Consider the following 19,365-nt stretch of genomic DNA (forward strand, 5'->3'; position numbering starts at 1 on the left):
GTTCTCCTTCCCCTTTTGCAACCACCTAAGAAGGGGACATGCAATAAGCCTCACTAAAGTGATGGACTCTTATTGCTCCTGACCCTCAGGGCATATTAAGACTGTGAAAGTCAGGGACCCTCACTTCCCTTAAGATCCACAGGAAACACTGGTGAGCTGAGGGTTCTTAGGCTGTTCGGCTGTGGGATCCAACTGGCCTGGAACCATTAACACTCTTTTCTGGGCTCTTTTCATACAGTTTCTGTTTAGGAGGTTCTAGGTTTCTACAGGTGACCTCGAACAGATACTGGAAGGCTAGATCACTTTGAACTCACCCTCATCATCCCTTATTGCCATTTCTGTTTACAAGTTTGTCTGCCCCCCTGGGCTGATCACCTTCAGGAGAGAATTTAACTTGCTCATCTTTGTATCTCATCTAGCAGTGCCTGCCACACAGCGGGCAGTTAGGGAACGCTTCATGAAGGAGAGAGAATATAAAGGGATTGTATCTTTCCGTGTGACTGGGTGTAATTAAATTGATCCTATTAAGTCTTTATATTCTGAGTCTACTACCTGTGCCCATCTAACCGTAGACGTGAGTTTTTCTGCATTTGTGCACCAGTTTCAAGTGTCTGAGTACGCCTTCATCGTTGCACAGATATCAGTAATGAGGGTATGGAGTAGAGCAATCACCACCACCCCCTTTTCCCTAAGACAAGGCTACTTGGAGAAACTACAGAATTGATCTTTATTTATGAACAGTAGGTGCGATTTCTAATTATTCCTATTAATAACGACGCCCACAGTCCGCCTCACACTTACACATGCACATCCCCGACGTAGGATTCTTAAATCCTGACCACGACGGGTCACAGGCGTGTGCCCGGCCCCCAGACTCCTCCAACTTGTTAAATGCCAAACCTGTTTTGGTTCCAGTCTGTGCGTGCTCGAAAGCGCACCTGAGGCTGGAGATGCTTACCCTTCACTCCCCTCTCTTTTTTAAATCAGCCACCATAAGCCATGGCCACACCACACTTTATTTCTAAGTGAATCTCGGGGAAATCTTGAAGCGTATATTATGCAAAGGGACAAGGGTCGCGCGTATTGCAACGTCTGTTCAGCGCCAGCGGCGGCCACGTGCCCTCGCGCGCTCCCGGACCGCCTCACACCCGCCCCCCCCCCCCCTCCACGCACGCGCACGCGCGCCGGGACCCCGACAATCCCTACAGCCTTCCGCCTTCTCCCTAGCAACGCCCGTAGTGACACGCAGGCCCCGCCCCCTCCCGGAAGTGGCCTGCTGGAGCGAGAGCTGGGTTCTGCGCGGTCCCCGGCTGTTCTGGCGGTAGTCTCCCGGCGACAGGGCCCGGCGGGGAGAGAGCGACCCGGCCGGGGCTGCACACTGACGAGCGCGGCGCGGAGCGAGACCTGGTGACGATGGCGGGGCCGCTGGCGCTGCAGCTGGAACAGTTGTTGAACCCGCGCCCGCGCGAGGCCGATCCTGAGGCCGACCCAGAGGAGGGTGAGGCCTGACTGGGAAAAGGCCACGTGCGGAGCGGTGGGTCCGGCCCAGGGCAGACCCGGGCGGCGCGAGCGGGGCCGGCAGCCAGGCCTCTCCGCCTGCCCTTCTCGGCTCGCCGTGGCGCAGAGGAAAATAGCCTCCCGGGAGGGTGGCCCCGGGCTTGGGAGGAGGGCTTCTGCTTCTTTCTGACCCGCAGGCTAGACTTGGTGCTTGGGTGGGCGGAGCATCCCGGCGACTCGGGCTTCGAGGTCTGTTGCAGGGAACCCACGGTCTGGTAGTTGGCTGGAAGTTATCTTTCAGGATGCCTTTGCTGGTATTGAGTTAGAAATGAGAAGGAAGTCTCAGCCGTTTTTTCAGTCGTCCTGTCCCTGAGAACTTAACTTGGAGATTGAAGGAGAAGTGGGATTCCGTGGTGCTGTTAAAGCCTCCTTAGGTCTCAAGACACTTGCTCAGGGGCTGACGAATGAGACTGGTGCTCTGTAAGTTGGTGTTCAAGGTCTCGTCGGGAGTAATCCTGCTTTAGGCTGGAATCAGAGAAGTGTGAGGAAGGAAGAATAAGGAAGGATAAATGTGAGTGCTGGACCGTGTCTGAGGAATATTGGTTGAAGGAGCTGGGGCTGTTGAGCCAGGATAAGCAAACTCCCTTAGGGATGGGGTGGAGTGAGGATAGATGGCTGACTTAAAATATTTGAGCGACTGTCACAAATGGAAGAGGAATTAGACGCGTTTTTATGATCCAAGGCATAGAAATATGTTCTTCTAGTCAGTGCAGAGGTCAGCTTTCTGTTCAGGAACACCAGTAAGGTTGTGGTCTGTCTTGAAAGGTAATGAGTTTCCTGTTCCTGGAAGCTGGGATTTTGTAGAGTGTGAGTTAAAAGGGTTGGATAGGGTTACCATTAAAGTTCCTTCTAACCTGGAGATTCTGATTATTTTCCCACCCCTCCCCTACAGCCACTGCTGCCAGAGTGATTGACAGGTTTGATGAAGGAGAAGGTGATTTCCTGGTGGTGGGTAACATTAGGAAACTGGCATCAGCCTCCCTCTTGGACACAGACAAAAGGTACTCTGGCAAGGCCACCTCTAGAAAAGCTTGGAAGGAGGACCATTGGGAGCAGACTCTGCCAGGTTCATCTGGTGAGTAGACATTTGCATGGTACTTTCTCTTTCTTCCCTACTTTTTTGAGGTTAAAGTTGTGTTTTTTTGTGGGTTTTGGTTTGTTTTTTGTTTTGTTTTGTTTGGTTTTGTTTTTTTTTGATTGTCACTGCAAGACTAGTCTGTGTGTGCCCCCACTTATTGTCTTAGGAGAGACTATGATTTGGGCATTAGAAAGGATCTTAAGAGGTACTTAATTTCAGTTCGTAAGCAATCTAAAGCGCAGAGCCATTAAGTTTCTATAATTCTTATGTTTAGCCTAATGGTTCACCCTAAAATGGAGAGAAAAGGCAGTGCATATTGGGTATTGGACAGGGCTATAGGTTGAAAAAGAATGACATCTAATGAACAGGCTACTCATGGATTTTGACCCTTTTCCTTTGGTTTTTCTTTTCTTTTTTTTTTTTTTTAAGATTTTGTTTATTAATTTGACAGAGAAACAGCCAGCGAGAGAGGGAACACAAGCAGGGGGAGTGGGAGAGGAAGAAGCAGGCTTCCAGCGGAGGAGCCTGATGTGGGGCTCGATCCCAGAACGCTGGGATCACACCATGAGCCAAAGGCAGACGCTTAATGACTGCGCCACCCAGGCGCCCCTTCCTTTGGTTTTTCAAGTCTTGCGTTGGCTCACTGGATAATTGTAATTTGTGAAGCTCATTTTTTGCCATTGTAAATATAGCATAATTCTTCCCTCTCCCCTTCAAGAGCCTTCGGAGAATGTGAGGACATGAGCTTATAGGTTTAAAACATTATAAGTTTCTCAGTGGAAAAAAGGAGGGGCTGGATATGGTGATTACTGAGTGGATGCCATCTTTTTTTTCCTTTAGAGAGGTGTCATTTTGAGAATCCACAGATACTATAAAAGAAACTATCATTCAGGTCATGATACCCATGATTTGGCCTTTGATAAAGTTCTGGGGGCACCTGATAAGCTCATTTCACATTCTTTGCCTAGAGAGTGATAAAAGGACCAGTCGTGAGACAAATATTTATTGGGCTTTTACCATATGTCAGGCATTGTGGTAAGTTCTTTAAGTGCTAAGAAACCGGAACACAGCAAGTCTTCAAAAGATGTTACTGTTATCCTTACATGTATCATTTCATTTGATATTCCCAGTAGTTTATGAAGTTGATAGTATTTATCCCCATTTTACAGGGAAGGAAATTGAGGGACAGATTGGTTATGTAACTTGCTCAAGGTCATACAGCTAGTAAGCAGAAGAGCCAGGATTCAGATAAGGCAGTCTGACTCCAAGATCTATATTCTTAACTGCTACTCTATGAATAGACCTTAATCTGAGAAATGGCGCACATTTAAAGAACTTAAATGATTAATTTTTGCTATTTTTGCACTTAGTTTTTGTGTTTATATTTTGACAGTCCTCTCCATGTCTTGAGTTTATATATAGTTCTTTAAAGAAGTGCTGAAGACCTACCACATAAGCTGTTACGTATGTTTAATCAATAAAATTATAATGTCTCCTTAAGATGAAGCCAATTCCCCACCCTTTCAGGAGAGTTAGATGGATCCGTTTGCATACACCGTGTACTAATGACACTATAATGACAATAATGATATGAATGTTGGCAAGCATATCTACCACTCCCACCAGGCTATGAACCCCTCCCCACAGGTATTACATTCTGCTTGTCATTTCTTAGCTTTTATCTACACCTGGCTCATAATAGGTACTTAATACGTATTTAATAAATAGGGTACACTGGTGTCATAGAGATTGTACACTTGGGATGGTTAACGATAAATTATATTTTTTCAGATGTAGGTTTGGGAAAAGTGTTAATTCCCTTATTTGAAATCTTACTATTCTTCAAGGTCCAGACCAAAGGCTACCTCTTTCTTAAAAAGCCTTGTTTAAATCTACTTGTCCCACACCTAAAATTTCTACCTTCTCTGGGTTATCGAAACTTTGTCAAGTCTTGTCTTTGGTACAGTTTCGAAGGGTCAGTTTTTCCCATTAGAACCTTTCGTAGGGTAAGACCCATGTTTTGTTCATCTTTGCTTCTCCCTTTAGCATTTTAGACATAGTAGATGTACAATACATATTTGAATTGAATTGAGTACAATAATACATTTTATTTTTTTGATGGATGCTGTAGTCCTTTATTTGAAATGAAAGATCTGGCCTAGTGTTTGTCTCCAGGTAACATCCATCTTTTTTCCTTCTTTCGCCTCTTGTTTAGACAAGGAGATATCTGATGAGGAAGAGTCTGGAGATGGAGATTCAGAGGGGCTGGGTCTGGAGGGATCCGACGAGGATGCCCTGAGTGCTGCTGAGGAAGAGGAGTATGATAATGACGGGGACGGTAGTCCAGCCTGGAAGAAGCGGGGCCGAGGCCGCCCTGGGAAAACACCGGGTTTTAGTGTCCAGAGCATCCGTGACTTTGAAAAATTCACCGAGGGGATGGATGACCTTGGTAGCAGTGAGGAAGAGGAAGATGAAGAGGAGGAGAGTGGCATGGAAGAAGGGGATGGGGAGGAAGACTCCTCGGGTGAGAGTGAGGAAGATAGGGCTGAAGACAGGAATAGTGGAGACGACGGTGTAGTGATGACCTTTTCCAGTGCCAAAGTTTCCGAGGAAGTGGAGAAAGGAAGAGCTGTGAAGAACCAGATAGGTTTGTCCATGGTTTTGCTATTTTCAGAGTGTCTGCATTTTCTCTCCTGTTTGTTTGTTCTGGCTGTTCCCTCGCTCCTGTGTCCTTCCAGTTAATTTGTGATATGCCTCACCTACCTAGAGGCCTGAAGTCCCAGTCTTCTCTGCTTAGCCAGTCATTTCTACACTGGGATGCTTAGCTGGTTCTGTTCTAGGCCTTTGGCAGCTGTGGGATATTGAAGAGAAAACAGTTTTCTCTTCTCTTTGGGCTTTAGCTTTCCCTCTCTCGTCTAGCAGATATTTGCTTCCAAGATACTGAATTTATTTCTTATAATGGCGAGTACTGTCATGGCAAGAAGCTCTGATAAAGCTGTGCTTCGTAGAGACTGGTGTGATTTCCTATCCCTGCACCCCCCCCCCATCCCCCAACCCAGGAAGATTTTGTAACTGAGGAATGAAATTCCTTTGTCTTTCTCAGCACTGTGGGACCAGCTCTTGGAAGGAAGGATCAAGCTACAAAAAGCTCTGTTGACCACCAATCAGCTTCCTCAACCAGATGTTTTCCCTATTTTCAAGGACAAAGGTGGCCCAGAATTTGCCAGCGCCCTAAAAAATAGTAAGAATACTTATGCCATCTGGGGATACTTAGAACCACTGGGGTACATTGGGACACACTGAAATTGTGTTTTTAGCACCATAGAGTTGAAGAAGAGAAGATTTGGTTTTAGTGACAATATGGTACAGAATGGTTTTTACCTTTTTTTTTTTTTTTTTTTTTTAAAAGAACAGCAATATAACTTACAAAATGAAGACAACTTGGATTGAAATGGATTGGGTACTTGAGTCATGTCTATTCCACTTTTCTTTCTTTTCTTTTTTTTTTTTTTTAAAGATTTTATTCATTCACTTGAGAGAGAGAGAGAGAGAGGCAGAGCATAAGCAGGGGGAGAGGCAGAGAGAGAGGGAGAAGCAGACTCCCTGCTGAGCTGGGTGCCCAACATGGGGCTCAATCCTAGGACTTGAAGATCATGACCTGAGCCGAAGGCAGACGCTTAACCATCTGAACCACCCAGGCGCTCCTCTTTTTTTTCTTTTTCTTTTTCTTTTTTTTTTAAAGATTTTCTTTATGTATTTATTTGAGAGAGTGGGGGGGGTGGAAGGGAGCAGAGGGAGAGGGGCAAGCGGACGTCCTGCTGCACATGGAGCCCAGTGCGGGGCCTGATCCCAGGACCCTGAGATCGTGACCTAAGCTGAAATCAAGAGTCAGACGCTCAACTGACTGAACCACCCGGTGCCTCTGTTACACTTTTGTCTTACTGCCTTTACTTCTTCCCCCTTCCCTTGCCTTTCTGAGTTACTTTTTTAAGTAACTCAGAACTCTATTTGCAAACCCGCTGATATAGAACAAAAGAGAGAATGAGTGGCCAATCCCTGTTCATTTTGGTAGTATCGTGCTTACAAGGTGCTTTTCCTTGTTGGGAGGTTTCTACAAAACATGCTAAGACAGTCTTATTTATATCTCTCTTCGGGTTGCATAGAGTGAGCCAAGGTGATGACTGCAGAGGGAGGAAAAAGTTTTGGGAGAGAATTGCCGAGCTATAAAGCCCAAGAATTGTAGAAGAGGAATTTAGAAATTACTTGGTTTGCAGTCCCCTCATTTTACAGATGAGAAAACCAGGGCCCAGAGAGAATGAGTTGCCCAAGGTTATAGAGCTTGCTCATGACGGCAAACCAGACTCCACCTTTCCTGCCTTTACTGTTGAGAAGTCTTCCTTCTGCACTGCCTTGCGCCATACGGGCTGTGTGCTGTGTGCCCAAGGGCACCAAAGGAGGGGGGCAGAGTGAGATTTGGGCTTAGTGCACTGTGGTTGGAATCGCTATCCCTTATTTGCATGCTGAGACCTAAGTGTTTTCATTTCTTCTTTAAAACTTTTTTGTTTTTTTGTTTTAAAGATTTTATTTATTTGGGGCACCTGGGTGGCTCAGTCGTTGAGTGTCTGCCTTCGGCTTCAGGTCATGATCCCAGGGTTCTGGGATCGAGCCCCGCTTCGGACTCCCTGCTTAGTGGGAAGGCTGCTTTTCCCTCTCCCAGTCCCCCTGCTTGTGTTCCCTCTCTCGCTGTCTCTGTGTCTGTCAAATAAAATATTAAAAAAAAAAGATTTTATTTATTTATGTGAGAGAGAGCACAAGCAGGGGTGGGGGGTAGTGCAGAGGCAGAGGGCAAAGCAGATTCTCTGCTGAGCAAGGAGCCTGATGCAGGGCTCGATCCCAGAACTCTGGAATCATGACCTGAGCCAAAGGCAGACGCTTTTTTTTTTTTTTTATATTATGTTAATCACCATACAGTACATCCCTGGTTTCCGATGTAAGGCTCGATGATTCATTAGTTGTGTATAACACCCAGTGCACCGTGCAATACGTGGGGTTTTTTGTTTTTTTGTTTTTTTTTTAATGCAAAGGCAGACTCTTAACTGACTGAGCCACCCAAGCGTCCCAGAACTTGTTTTTATAGTATTACGGCGTTAGAGTTGTAAGGACCTGAGGAGGACATCTGCCTCCGGGTAGAATCACCTTATCCTTCAAAGTCAATATGTAGGATTTCTAGGGTAGGCAATTCTGCAAACCTTTCTTGTGGAAAATACCTGTTTTGTTTTGTTTTGTTTTGTTTTGTTTTGTTTTGTTTTGTTTTAACATGAACTCTGTGCCACACGTGGGGCTCAAACTCACAGTCCGGAAATCAAGAGTCACGTGCCCTATGGACGCAGCCAGCCAGGGGCCCCCGGAATACCTGTTTTTTTTTTTTTTTGTTTGTTTGTTTTTTTAAAGGATCTTCTTTTGTTTCATTATTTTATAGTTTTCATTTTTTTTTTTTTAAGATTTTATTTATTTATTCGACAGAGATAGAGACAGCCAGTGAGAGAGGGAACACAAGCAGGGGGAGTGGGAGAGGAAGAAACAGGCTCCCAGCGGAGGAGCCTGATGTGGGGCTCGATCCCATAATGCCGGGATCACGCCCTGAGCCAAAGGCAGACACCCAACCGCTGTGCCACCCAGGCGCCCCCGGAATACCTGCTTTAATGTGGAGTTGCTTCCTGGGGTGCAGCCTGTAGGTTTCACGTTCTGCTGTACTTGAAGTCAGGAGCCCTGCAGACACTGTGAGGGCAGGTCTGTACTATCTCCTCCGCCAGCTTTCCCCCCTTTCTTCCCTTAAATAAATGATAGGCAGTTTTCAAAATTTTTGAGATTTTTGGAGCACTTACCTGCTGTTTTCTTTTTCTTTCTTTTTTTTTTTTTTTCCAAGTAAACTCTTTGCCCAACATAGGGCTCGAACCCACGACGCCAAGATCAAGAATTGCATGCTCTGGGGCGCCTGGGTGGCACAGCGGTTGAGCGTCTGCCTTCGGCTCAGGGCGTGATCCCGGCGTTCTGGGATCGAGCCCCACATCAGGCTCCTCCGCTATGAGCCTGCTTCTTCCTCTCCCACTCCCCCTGCTTGTGTTCCCTCTCTCGCTGGCTGTCTCTCTCTCTGTCGAATAAATAAATAAAATCTTTAAAAAAAAAAAAAAGGAATTGCATGCTCTACCGACTGAGTGAGCCAGGTGCCCCATTTCCCTGCTATTTTTAGTGCCCTGGTACCCTAATTCTTGGTGGTATGCTTTGGAGTGAGGCCTAGACTGCTCTAGGTTAAATGTCTGAAGTGTTTCATGAGGAGACCTTCCCATTTTGTTATTTATTCTTGCTTGATCCTTTCCTGGTTTTTTTTTTTTTTTTTAATTCATCTTAAAATATTGTTATTTTAAGGTCAACACATTCCTGTTCTTGAGTACAGCGTAGTTTCCTTAGCTACTGTAATATTACTTAGTTTTATTTGCAACTGTTCTGCTCTTCTTAATCTTTTCTTTGTTCTTAACCAATTCCCTCTTTGTCTCATTGGTAAACTCCAGGTGATGCGACAGATGTCTGTTACAGTGTGACAGGATGGGTTGCAGTGGAGGAGGGAGAAGAAAGGCATGTTTGTTTAGCGTCACATATTCTAAGATGGGAGAGTGGAGAATATTCTGTTAAGTAGCATTTGTGCACATCTTAAGGGTGGCTAATTTTTTTTTAAGACTTCTCTTTAAAGACTTATTTATTTATTTATTTTGAGAGAGAGAGCATGGGATGGCGGGGCAGAGGGAGAGAGGGTCCCAACGGACTCTGCACTGAGCACAAAGCCCAACTCACGACCCTGAGATCATGACCTGAGCGGAAACCAAGGGTCGGACACTCAACCAACTGTGCCATCCAGGCGCCCCTAAGGTTTTATTTTTAAGTCATCTCTGCACCCAACAAGGGGCTCGGAACTCATAACCCCAAGATCAAGAGTTGCATGCTCTACCGACTGAACCAGCCAGGCGCCCAGGGTGGCTATTTTTTGTTTGTTTCCAGTCTTACAACAGTATGACATAATATGTTGTATCCCTCCCTGTGTTGGTAAACAGTTCTAGAAAAACTGAGCTGCATTACTCTGGATGTACCATTTATGCTGTGCTATAGCACAGTATGGCTGGTGTGGACCCTAGGCTGAATTTGTACTGACCCCAGAAGTGGCACTGGAACTTACTGTCTTTAATTAAATCTCTTGTCAGTTCCCTGGGTCTTAGAGTTAAAGTTAGACCGCCTGGCTTCAGATTCCATCTCAGTGGTGGATTTGCCTATTGACCTTGGGCAGGTTACTTAACTTCACAGCAAGGGGTCGATGGGATGGTTGTGAGGATTGAAGGGCATGATCGGTATAAAGCATTAGCACAGGGTCTGGCACACAGCGCCCCACAGATGTTAGGTGTGGGTATTTTTCTGCTGAAAGAGGCATTGGTAATGGTCAGCCATGTGAATCATGGCCATCAGTGTCATGACCATCATCCCCACTGTCTTCAGTGTTTTTTGATTTTTTATTAGTATTCAAATTTCCTATATAACTTAAATTAAGCATTTGTTCTGGAACTTGTAAGGTTACATTCTTCTTTAATGCTTTTTTAATTCAGCTTTTGTCTCCTAACTATGAAAAGATGCCCAGAGATTTCCTTGCCACCAGAGCCAGCTGCTACCTCCTTGAAGCATTCAACCTTTCCTTGAAATGTTTGGCTTTGGCTTTGGCTTTGGTGACACTATGAAAGCTGTTTGGGTTCTCCTGCCTTTCTGGTTTCTTCTCATTTCGTACTCCTTTTATCCTCTCAACGTCAGTTTCATCGCATGTGGGATCCTGTTCTCAGGTTGCGTTTTCTTGATATATTCTCTCCTTGTCACTGCTGTTTACTCTCATTGTCCTAAAGTAGCCTCTGAAGCAGCAGAGTTTTTAACCACAGTAAACGGATGAGCAGCGTGCCATTCTAACGTCAGCACCGTAAGCTCTGCCGCAAGCCACGTAAGTATCTCCTACCTTCCCCAGCACACATGCACTTAGTCCCCAATCACCGTGGCGTTACGTGTTGGTAATTATAACTCTTGAAGTGTTAAGTAGTTTCAGAGACATTCTTTGATATTTTAGTAGTTGCATACGTAGTAAGTCATAAAGTAACCTTAGCAAAATTCAGGGATTTTCTCTGCCAAAAGCATTTCTCTAAAGAGGTCACCTTTTCCTTTCTGTTTTTCTTTTTTAAAAGTTCTACAAGATTAGGAGGCAGGTCTTTTATGTTGGTGGCAGTGGTGTATAAGGAAGAAGACAAGTTACTTAAGGAAACCTGAGCATGAGTTATTAAAAAATTGTCATTATGGAATATATCAAACTTATATAAAAGCATGGAGAATTGTACAGTGAACCCACATACCTTTACCAGCTAAGCACCATCAACTCCTGGCCAATCTTACTTCATCTGTATTTATACTAGCTCTCCCTTTACTTCTGGATTAGTGTGAAGCAAATAGCAGACATTCTATCATTTTATCAGTAAATCAGCATGTATCTCTAAGAGGTTTTTTTTTTTAAGATTTTATTTATTTGTTTGACAGAGAGAGAGACAGCCAGCGAGAGAGGGAACACAAGCAGGGGGAGTGGGAGAGGAACAAGCAGGCCCCCAGCGGAGGAGCCTGATGTGGGGCTCGATCCCAGAACGCCGGGATCACGCCCTGAGCTGAAGGCAGACGCTTAACTCTTGAGCCACCCAGGCGCCCCTCTAATAAAAGGGTTTTTAAAAAAATCACAATACCAGGCTCAATGGGTTAAGAGTCTGACTCTTGATTTCGGTTCAGGTCCTGATCTCAGGGTCTCGGGCTCCCTGCTCAGTGGGGAGTCTACTTGGGATCCTCTCCCTTTTCCCCTGCCCCTCCCCACGCTTGTGTGCACACGTTCTCTAAGATAAATAAATCTTTAAAAAAGAAAAAAAATCATAATACCGTTATTTCACGTAAAAACATTAGCAGTGACTTCTTAATAAGCGTAACTGATTTTAATGGGTGGGAGAATTGAGAGAGCATTTCTAACAGGCCCTTTCTACTATCTTTTTCAGAGTTTGCTCTATAGCTTTAAATGAAGTGATTAAAGGAAAGCCAAACTTCAGCCATAATAAGTTGACCTTTTAGTGAAATGCATGTTATTAATGTATTTAATGAGATGCATTACAAACTGCAGTGAGCACCATGTTTCATTACAGGTCTAAAATGCAATATCATTAAAGACCTTTAATAGAAACAATGGTTGACATTTTGCTATTTCCCATAAGCAAAAGAATCCAAGAACAGAGTATAATGTAATATAAATATAGAGGAAGTGTTGAGATTCTTTACTTGCCTACAAGTATAAAAACAAATTCCACTGTTAATAAATTACATCGTATTTGCTCCCTCCCATCTTCCCACTTCTAGCTTACATTCACCCTCTCCTCACTCTGTGGCCCTTCCGCCAGCCCTTCAACTATTTTGACTTGAATAGACTACAGTTTTTAATGCTAATTTGATCTCAGCACGAGTAGACACCTTAAGAATAACTTTTCGTTTTTCTTTTTTTGAGTATTTATTTATTTATTTATTTATTTATTTATTTATTTATTTATTTATTGTGTGAGCAGGGGAGGGTCAGAGAGAGAGAGAGAGAGAGAGAGAGAGAGAGAATCTCAAGCAGACCCCGCACTGAGCGTGGAGCCCAGCTTGCGGCTCGGTCTCATGACCCTGAGATCAAGACCTGAGCCTAAATCAAGAGTTGGACACTTAAGTGACTGAGTCACCCAGTTGCCCCTTAAGAATAACTTTTTAAATTTTGAGTAAGTCATGGGCAGTCATGGAGTTTTTATAGCTAATGTTTCTGTTTTGTTTTTAAAATTTTATTTATTTTTAAAGTAGGCAATAGATTCACAGGGCTCAAAATTCAAAAGATATCAAACTCTTATATAGAAAATTTTGTTTCCTCCCCTTGTGCTGCTCAGGAATGGCCACCAGTTCCCTATCCCTTAGACAACTAGTATTATCAGTGAAATTCTCCCCTTTTTAAATTACTTAGCTGCCTTAGGTGACAAATGCATGAACATCTATTTCTGTGTTCTCTCATTTAATAACTTATGGGTTCATGGCAGAGTTTTCACAGATGATATGTAAAACCCTGGAACATTCTTAATTACTTGGGATAAGTTTAAGTGGAGCTTGGGACAGAGGTATTTGCAAGCTTCTCCTAGTGTAGCGTTGTGTAGGATTAAGGACCCTTGTTACTGTAGACTTCATCTAGCAAAAGTGATATAAGATTGATCTTTTTGTCTTAGCTGATGTCTCATTTTTTAAAATGTCTTTACTATTTTAATTATAAAATTATATCATGCTTACTTCAGAAATTCAGAAAATACATAAAAGCATAAAGAAGAAAATAAGGATTATCTGCAGTCCTACTGCCCAGAGGTAACCACAGTTGTCATTTTGATGAATAACCTTTCAGATCTTTTTCTGTGCTTACACACACACACACACACGCGCACGCACGCGCATACACGCGCGCGCGCTCCTTTTGGGAAAAAAAAATGGAATCAAATATGTACTATTTTTAAGCTTATTTTTTCTATTTAATATATCGTTTCATGTCCGTATATTTAGATGTACATCAGCATTTTCAGCGGCTACAGAATATTCCATTTTATAGATTTACTACAGTTTATTTAACCAATCTGTGTTGATGGATGCTTAGGTTTATTGTAGCTTTTCACTTCTATAAAGCATGCTTTGATAAACATCCTTGTACATATATATTTGTGCAATTTGTCTAAAAGTAGCCCTTTGATAGAAATATAATGTAAGCCACATATGTAATTCAAAATTTTATATTAACTACATTAAGAAAAAGTCTAGGAAAACACGTAAAATTAACTTGTATTTTCTATTTTATTTAACCCCATGTATCAAAAATACTTTAACATGTAGTCGATGTACAAATATTAGTGAGGTACATTATGTATCTTTTTTTCATGTTAAATCTTTGAAGTCCAGAGTATATCCTGTGTTTACAGCTCATCTCAATTTGGACTAACCACATTTTGGCTGCTCAGTAGCCACATATGGCCAGTGGATACTGTATTGGACAGCACGGATCTGTGTTCCCTGGAAATGCATTGCTGGGACAAAGGGATTGTGCTTTTTTTTTTTTTTTTAAGACTTTTGGAACATATTGCCAAATTGGTCCTTAGAAGAATTGCAACAATTGAAATTCTCATCTGTGACTGTTTTCCTACTCTCCTGCTACCTCAGAGCATTATTGATCTCTTATTTTTCCTAAACTGTAGGTGGGAAATGAAGGCAATCATTTCTTGATAACTTTCTGTTTGATATTTACATAATACCTGTTGATTTAGCAGTGAAATGTATGCTACGTTTTGTCTATTTATTGGAGAATGAGTTTTGTGTAGGAAGACTTTTCGTCCCTTTTGAGCTACTTATTACTTAATTTGTCCAACCTGGTTAATCAGGCATTTATGTTATGTAGAGAGTAAAATGGGGTCACAGAGCAGGTGCTTTTCCAAAGTAACTAAGTCGGTAGGACCAGGAGGAGAGGTTGGTATGCAGCAATTCCACCGGCCTTGAAGAGATGAGCCCTCGGTCGCCGAGCTGTGGAAGCATGAAAACAACTGACACCAGTCTAGTCAGAAAGTTCGTTCAGTCGGTTTGGGTTTCTTAGGAATAGGCTTGTCTTTGGCCGCAGAAGCAAGAAGCAACCTCGACTTGGAGTAGCCAGTAAGAGTAGTGGTTCCCGAATAGGATCACTTGACCTGTTGTATTCGCGGGGACGCTGTGCGCTTCCTTGTCTGTTGGAGCCTCGTTATATGAACATTTAATTAACCCACTTTTAGCTATAGGTGCCTGGCCAAAACGCGAAGTAGTGCAGAAATTCTGCCTGCCATTGTGTTGAGTGAGCCAGCGCCCCGGGGGAGCCGGCGTGAGGTGGCGGGCGGGGTCTGTAGTTGCCTCTCCAGTGAGCATCTCGTGGGACCGACGGGCTCTGGTGTTTAAACTTACAGCACGGCCCCTGAATGTGATCATCGACAGCAGTGTTCACCGGCTGAACCAGCTGTGTGCTCCGGAGCTTGCGGCGAGGAACTGTCTGGGTCCCGCTTGCGGAGAGACAGTGCAGCGCTGAACCTGATGGGCAGTTTCAGGGATTTTCCGGTTTTGTGAGAACTTGATTTCTGCTTTATGCTCAGGCTTGAGAAGCTAACCACTGCAGAAGATACTACTCTCCTTTATTACTGTTATTCGTGTCTTAAAACCTGTGTTTAAATCATTTTATTAATATCATACAGGAATATAATAAGTACTACCGAAGCATTCAGGAAGACAGCACTAGCCCTTTGTCTTACGTTTAGTCTCAGTCTATTTCTGTTTTACTTCTGTAATTTTAGATAGCTTGTTTATATCTGTTTCTTTTTTTTCTTTTTTAAAGATTTTATTTATCTGAGAGAGGGAGAGGGTGAGGGAGAGCAGAGAGGGAGAAGCAGACTCCCCACCGAGCAGCCCAATATGGGACTCCGTCCCAGGACCCTGAGATCAAGACCTGAGCCAAAGGCAAATGCTTACGTGACCGAGTGCCCCGGGCGCCCCGCATATCTGTTTCTTGGTTCATTTACTCTCTGTTATGACAGATGAGGGTGCTACTGACAGGCTGAGTAAGCTGAGAGTTGGCCGCTTAATTTAGCAACATACCTGGGACCTTGGTGAGCAGTTTTGGTGGAGTGGGATACAGGCTTGACAGGAATGGGTTTTGCATGAGGATGGGAGAAAGGGATTTGAGGTAGTGAGTGTAGACAACTCTTTGTAGAGATGTGGCTTTAAAGGGGAGCAGAGAGATGGGACATTAGATGGAAAAAGATGTGGAGTCAGAAGTGTTTTGATTATTTTGAGACTCGAGAAGTAAGCTGCGTGATTGTATGTTGGTAAGAATGATCCGTGTGCTGTAGCGCGTCCTTGGTAGGTAAGTGGACCTGGGACTAGTGCACAAGAAGGGTGGCCTTCGACAGTGGCATGGACAATTTAACTGTTCTGACAGCTGGGAAGGTAGTGTATAAATAGACACCAATAGGTAGGAGTCTGAACATTCTCTTTTGATAGTTCTATTTTCTTCGAAGTAGAAGCCAAGGTCGTAAATTGTGAATGAGGAATAGGGGATGAGATAGCAGAAATTTTGAGGAAAACGTATGAGACAGTCATCCCGTCTGCTTTCTGCTGCAGGACCAGGAGCCCAGTGCAGTGTGTTGACCCCGGGAGTTGAAAACCTGTAAAGTGCATTTACAGTGTTATTACCATGTAAATAGGGTGTAATGGCAGGGCAGGGAAGAACTGGAGACTTACACTTTTTTTCAGAGTCATGGTTTCTAGGCTACTCAAAGGAGAATGCTCTTAGTGTAGTTTAAGTTCCTAGTTCCTGTTTCCAGTAGATCTTTTCTTAATAGCCCTTCATCGGGCGGCGGCTGGCGGTCGGTTGATCTTCTGACTCTTGGTTTTGGCTTGGGTCATGATCTCAGGGTCATGGGATCGAGCCCTGCCTCAGGCTCTGTGCACAGCGTGGAGTCGGCTTGAGATTCTCTCTCATTCCCTCTCCCTCTGCCCCCTCCCCACTCATGTGCGTGTGCACTCTCTCTCTCAAATAAATAAATAAATCTTAAAAAAACAAAAACAAAAAACCTGCATCGGCTGCTTCAAACCACGGTGTATTTTTGTTTGCTTCACATTCAGACTATTAATCTGTTACATCATTTTTCCCTTAGGTCTCTGATCCCTACCCCCCCCACCCCCACCCCGTAGCTCAGTTTTAGCTCAGTCTTTTCCCCCCAAACTTTCAATCATGCCATCTCTGCTTCTGTGTTTTCCCAGTTTGAACTGGTTGTTTCCTGGGACATTTTCTTTCTTTTTTTTTTTCATAGCTCTTCTTGGAGCTATTTTTGGGCTCTTTTGTCTTCCTTAATCTCAGTTTACTTTGTCAGTTTGTTGCCCAAAAGTGTGTGGGGAGTAAATTTATTTGAGTTCTCTCTCTCTTTTTTTTTTTAAGATTTTATTTATTTGTCAGAGAGTGTGTGCGTGTGAGCACAAGCAGAGAGAGAAGCAGGCTCCCTGCTAAGCAAGGAGCCCGATGTGGGACTCGATCCCAGGACCCTGGGATCATGACCTGAGCCGAAGGCAGATACATAACCGACTGAGCCAACCGATTTGAGTTCTTGTAGATTTAAAAATACTGTGCCTCCATTCTTCATTGATACATTCTTAATTGATTGGGTATAAATTTCTAGATTGCAAATGACTTTCCCTCAGAGTTGGAAAGTGCTGCTCTGTTCTAGTTTGCTGCTGCTGCTGCAAGAGATCGGCTTGGTGCCTTCAAACAGCTCACGATTCATTTATTTATTACATTACAGTCCTGGAGGTGATAAGTCCTAAAACCAGGTCGTCATCATGGCTTTGCTCCTTTTGGAGGCTCTAGAGGAGCATGTTTCCTTGGCATTTCCAGCTTCTATAAGCTGCGCGCATTCCTGGGCTCGTGGCTCTGCTCCACCTTCAAAACCAGTGTCATCCCTCCAGCCTCTCTCTTCCTGACTCTGACCCTACTACCTTCCCCTTATAAGGACCTTGTGGCTACATTGGGCCCACCTGGCTAATTCAGGATGCCCATCCCAGCTCAGACCCTTAACATGTATCTATAAAGCCCTTTCGCCATGTCAGGTAACACATGCACAGCTTCTGGGGGTTAGGACGTGAGCTTCTTTGGGGGGCCATTCAACCTGCCGCATGCTCTCTTAGCTGTTATCTGAGTGTTAGTGAGGAGAAGGTTGCTGCTCTGAGTTTCACTCCTTTGTGGGTGCCTTGTGTTCCTCTCTGGAAGTGTTTGGGATCTTTACTTTTGGTTTTCTGAAATTGCCTGAAGGGGTATCTGGGTATGGGTCCTTCTTCATTCATTGTGCTGAGGACTTCCTGGGCCCTGTTTGCCTTAACACTGGCTTCCTTCAGTTTGGGGAAATCTCTTCTAATATGTCTTTGATAATTTCCTTTCCTCCATTTACTCCGCTCTCTTTTAGATACTAAACTGGGTTAGTGTGCCTCTTATGTGTTTCTTCTCTAGCATTTTCCATCTTTTTGTGATTTTTCATGTCTGTCTGATTTCCAGTTGTTGTGTTTTTTTTTGGTAATCCTTTTTTCATCTGTAAGAGACCCTTTGTTTTCTGAATGTTCCTTTTCTGTGTAATTCATATACTTGAGTATATTGTGTACACTTATAAATTTTTGGTTTTGTCTTATATTTACTGTAGTTCCTAAAATTGTTCTAGCTCCACCAGCTTTTCTGTTTACCTTGGAATTTTTACTCTTTTTATTTTTTTTAATGCTTTGTGTATTTTATTTTATTATTTTTTTAAAGTAATCTCTATATCCAGCATGGGACTCGAACTCATGACCCTGACATCAAGAGTCACATGCTCTACCAACTGAGCCAGCCCCTTTATGTAATATATATATAATATATATAAAAGATTTAGTTGAGAGAGGGAGAGTGGGAGTGAGCATGCGGAAGGGGGAGGGGCAGAGGGCGTCTCAAGCAGACTCTGCACTGAGTGTGGAGCCTGACCTGGGTCTCGATCTCAGGACCCTGAGATCATGACCTGAGCCAAAACCAGGAGTCAGATGTTCAACCAACTGTGCCACCCAGGTGCCCCTAAAGCAACAATTATATTTTTAATTATTTTGTTGGGTTTTTTTTGGACTCCATGGATTTCTGTCCATATCTCTAATTAACAAGTTTTGTTTCTACTTGATTTTTCAGTTTTAGGCATTATCTGTTGGTGTTTCATTATGAAAATGAGGATTTAGCTCTTGTTCCTACTACACTCATATACAGTTTCTATCCCTTCATGGTTGTATATTGTAATTTGGTTAGATCAATAGTCAGTATTTACATTATTATGTCTGTGTAAACACCATTCACAGCTGAGCCGTGTAATATATATACTATGATTATTTGTCCTTTCCCACACATCATTTTGTTTTCTAGAGTTAATAATTGTTACATTTCTGTTTGTATTGTTTTCTGTGCAGTTATTTAAGCCCAGACTTTTCTCTAGTTGTCTGAATCTCCTCTCACGATACTCAGTTGCATCAGATATTCTGCCAATTTATCTTCCTCTTCCAGGGTCTTTTGCCCTGCTCTAATCTGGACTGTTATCTTCTCTGGTGCCCAGCTATCAGGTCGGCATCTCCCTTCCTCAGCCTGGGGATTACCGTAGCTTCTCACTTCTGTGCGTCCCCTACTCCAGGATCTTTCTTGGCTTACTCCCTTATTTTGGTGAAGTGTATCCTTTAGTAGTTTGCTGAGAAATGGTGCAGGAGAGGTAAACTATTGAGAGCTTGATTGTCTGAAAATATCTTTATTCTGTCATCACGATTGATTGTATAGAATTCTATACAATATAGAATTGTGTATAGAATTCTATAAAATATTCCATTGCCTTCCACCCTCCAGAGTTGCTCTTGATAAGTCAAGCTATTCTGATTCCCAATCTTACTGTTTTTTCCTCCCCTTTTGGAAGCTGGGGACTTCTCTTTATCTGCAGAGTTCTGAAATTTCATGGTGCTGTGCCCTGGTGCAGATCTGTTCTATCCACTGCACGGAGTACTCAGGA

The 19,365-nt window shown here is 43.5% G+C and overlaps 1 protein-coding gene across 1 annotated transcript in view; it reads left to right on the plus strand.

Annotated features, from left to right (window-relative positions):
- Positions 1 to 1,231: 1,231 nt before the first annotated feature.
- AATF (apoptosis antagonizing transcription factor) overlaps positions 1,232 to 19,365 on the plus strand; it is a 99,581-nt gene continuing 81,447 nt past the window's right edge. The window contains exons 1-4 of the mRNA XM_026517543.4: positions 1,232 to 1,498; positions 2,450 to 2,632; positions 4,851 to 5,282; positions 5,739 to 5,876. Of these exons, the coding sequence (XP_026373328.1) occupies positions 1,414 to 1,498; positions 2,450 to 2,632; positions 4,851 to 5,282; positions 5,739 to 5,876 (838 nt within the window). The 5' untranslated portion in view covers positions 1,232 to 1,413. The remainder of the gene's footprint in view (positions 1,499 to 2,449; positions 2,633 to 4,850; positions 5,283 to 5,738; positions 5,877 to 19,365) is intronic.

This window comes from Ursus arctos, unplaced genomic scaffold (assembly GCF_023065955.2).
Source record: "Ursus arctos isolate Adak ecotype North America unplaced genomic scaffold, UrsArc2.0 scaffold_24, whole genome shotgun sequence".
In the NCBI taxonomy this organism is placed as follows: domain Eukaryota; kingdom Metazoa; phylum Chordata; class Mammalia; order Carnivora; family Ursidae; genus Ursus; species Ursus arctos.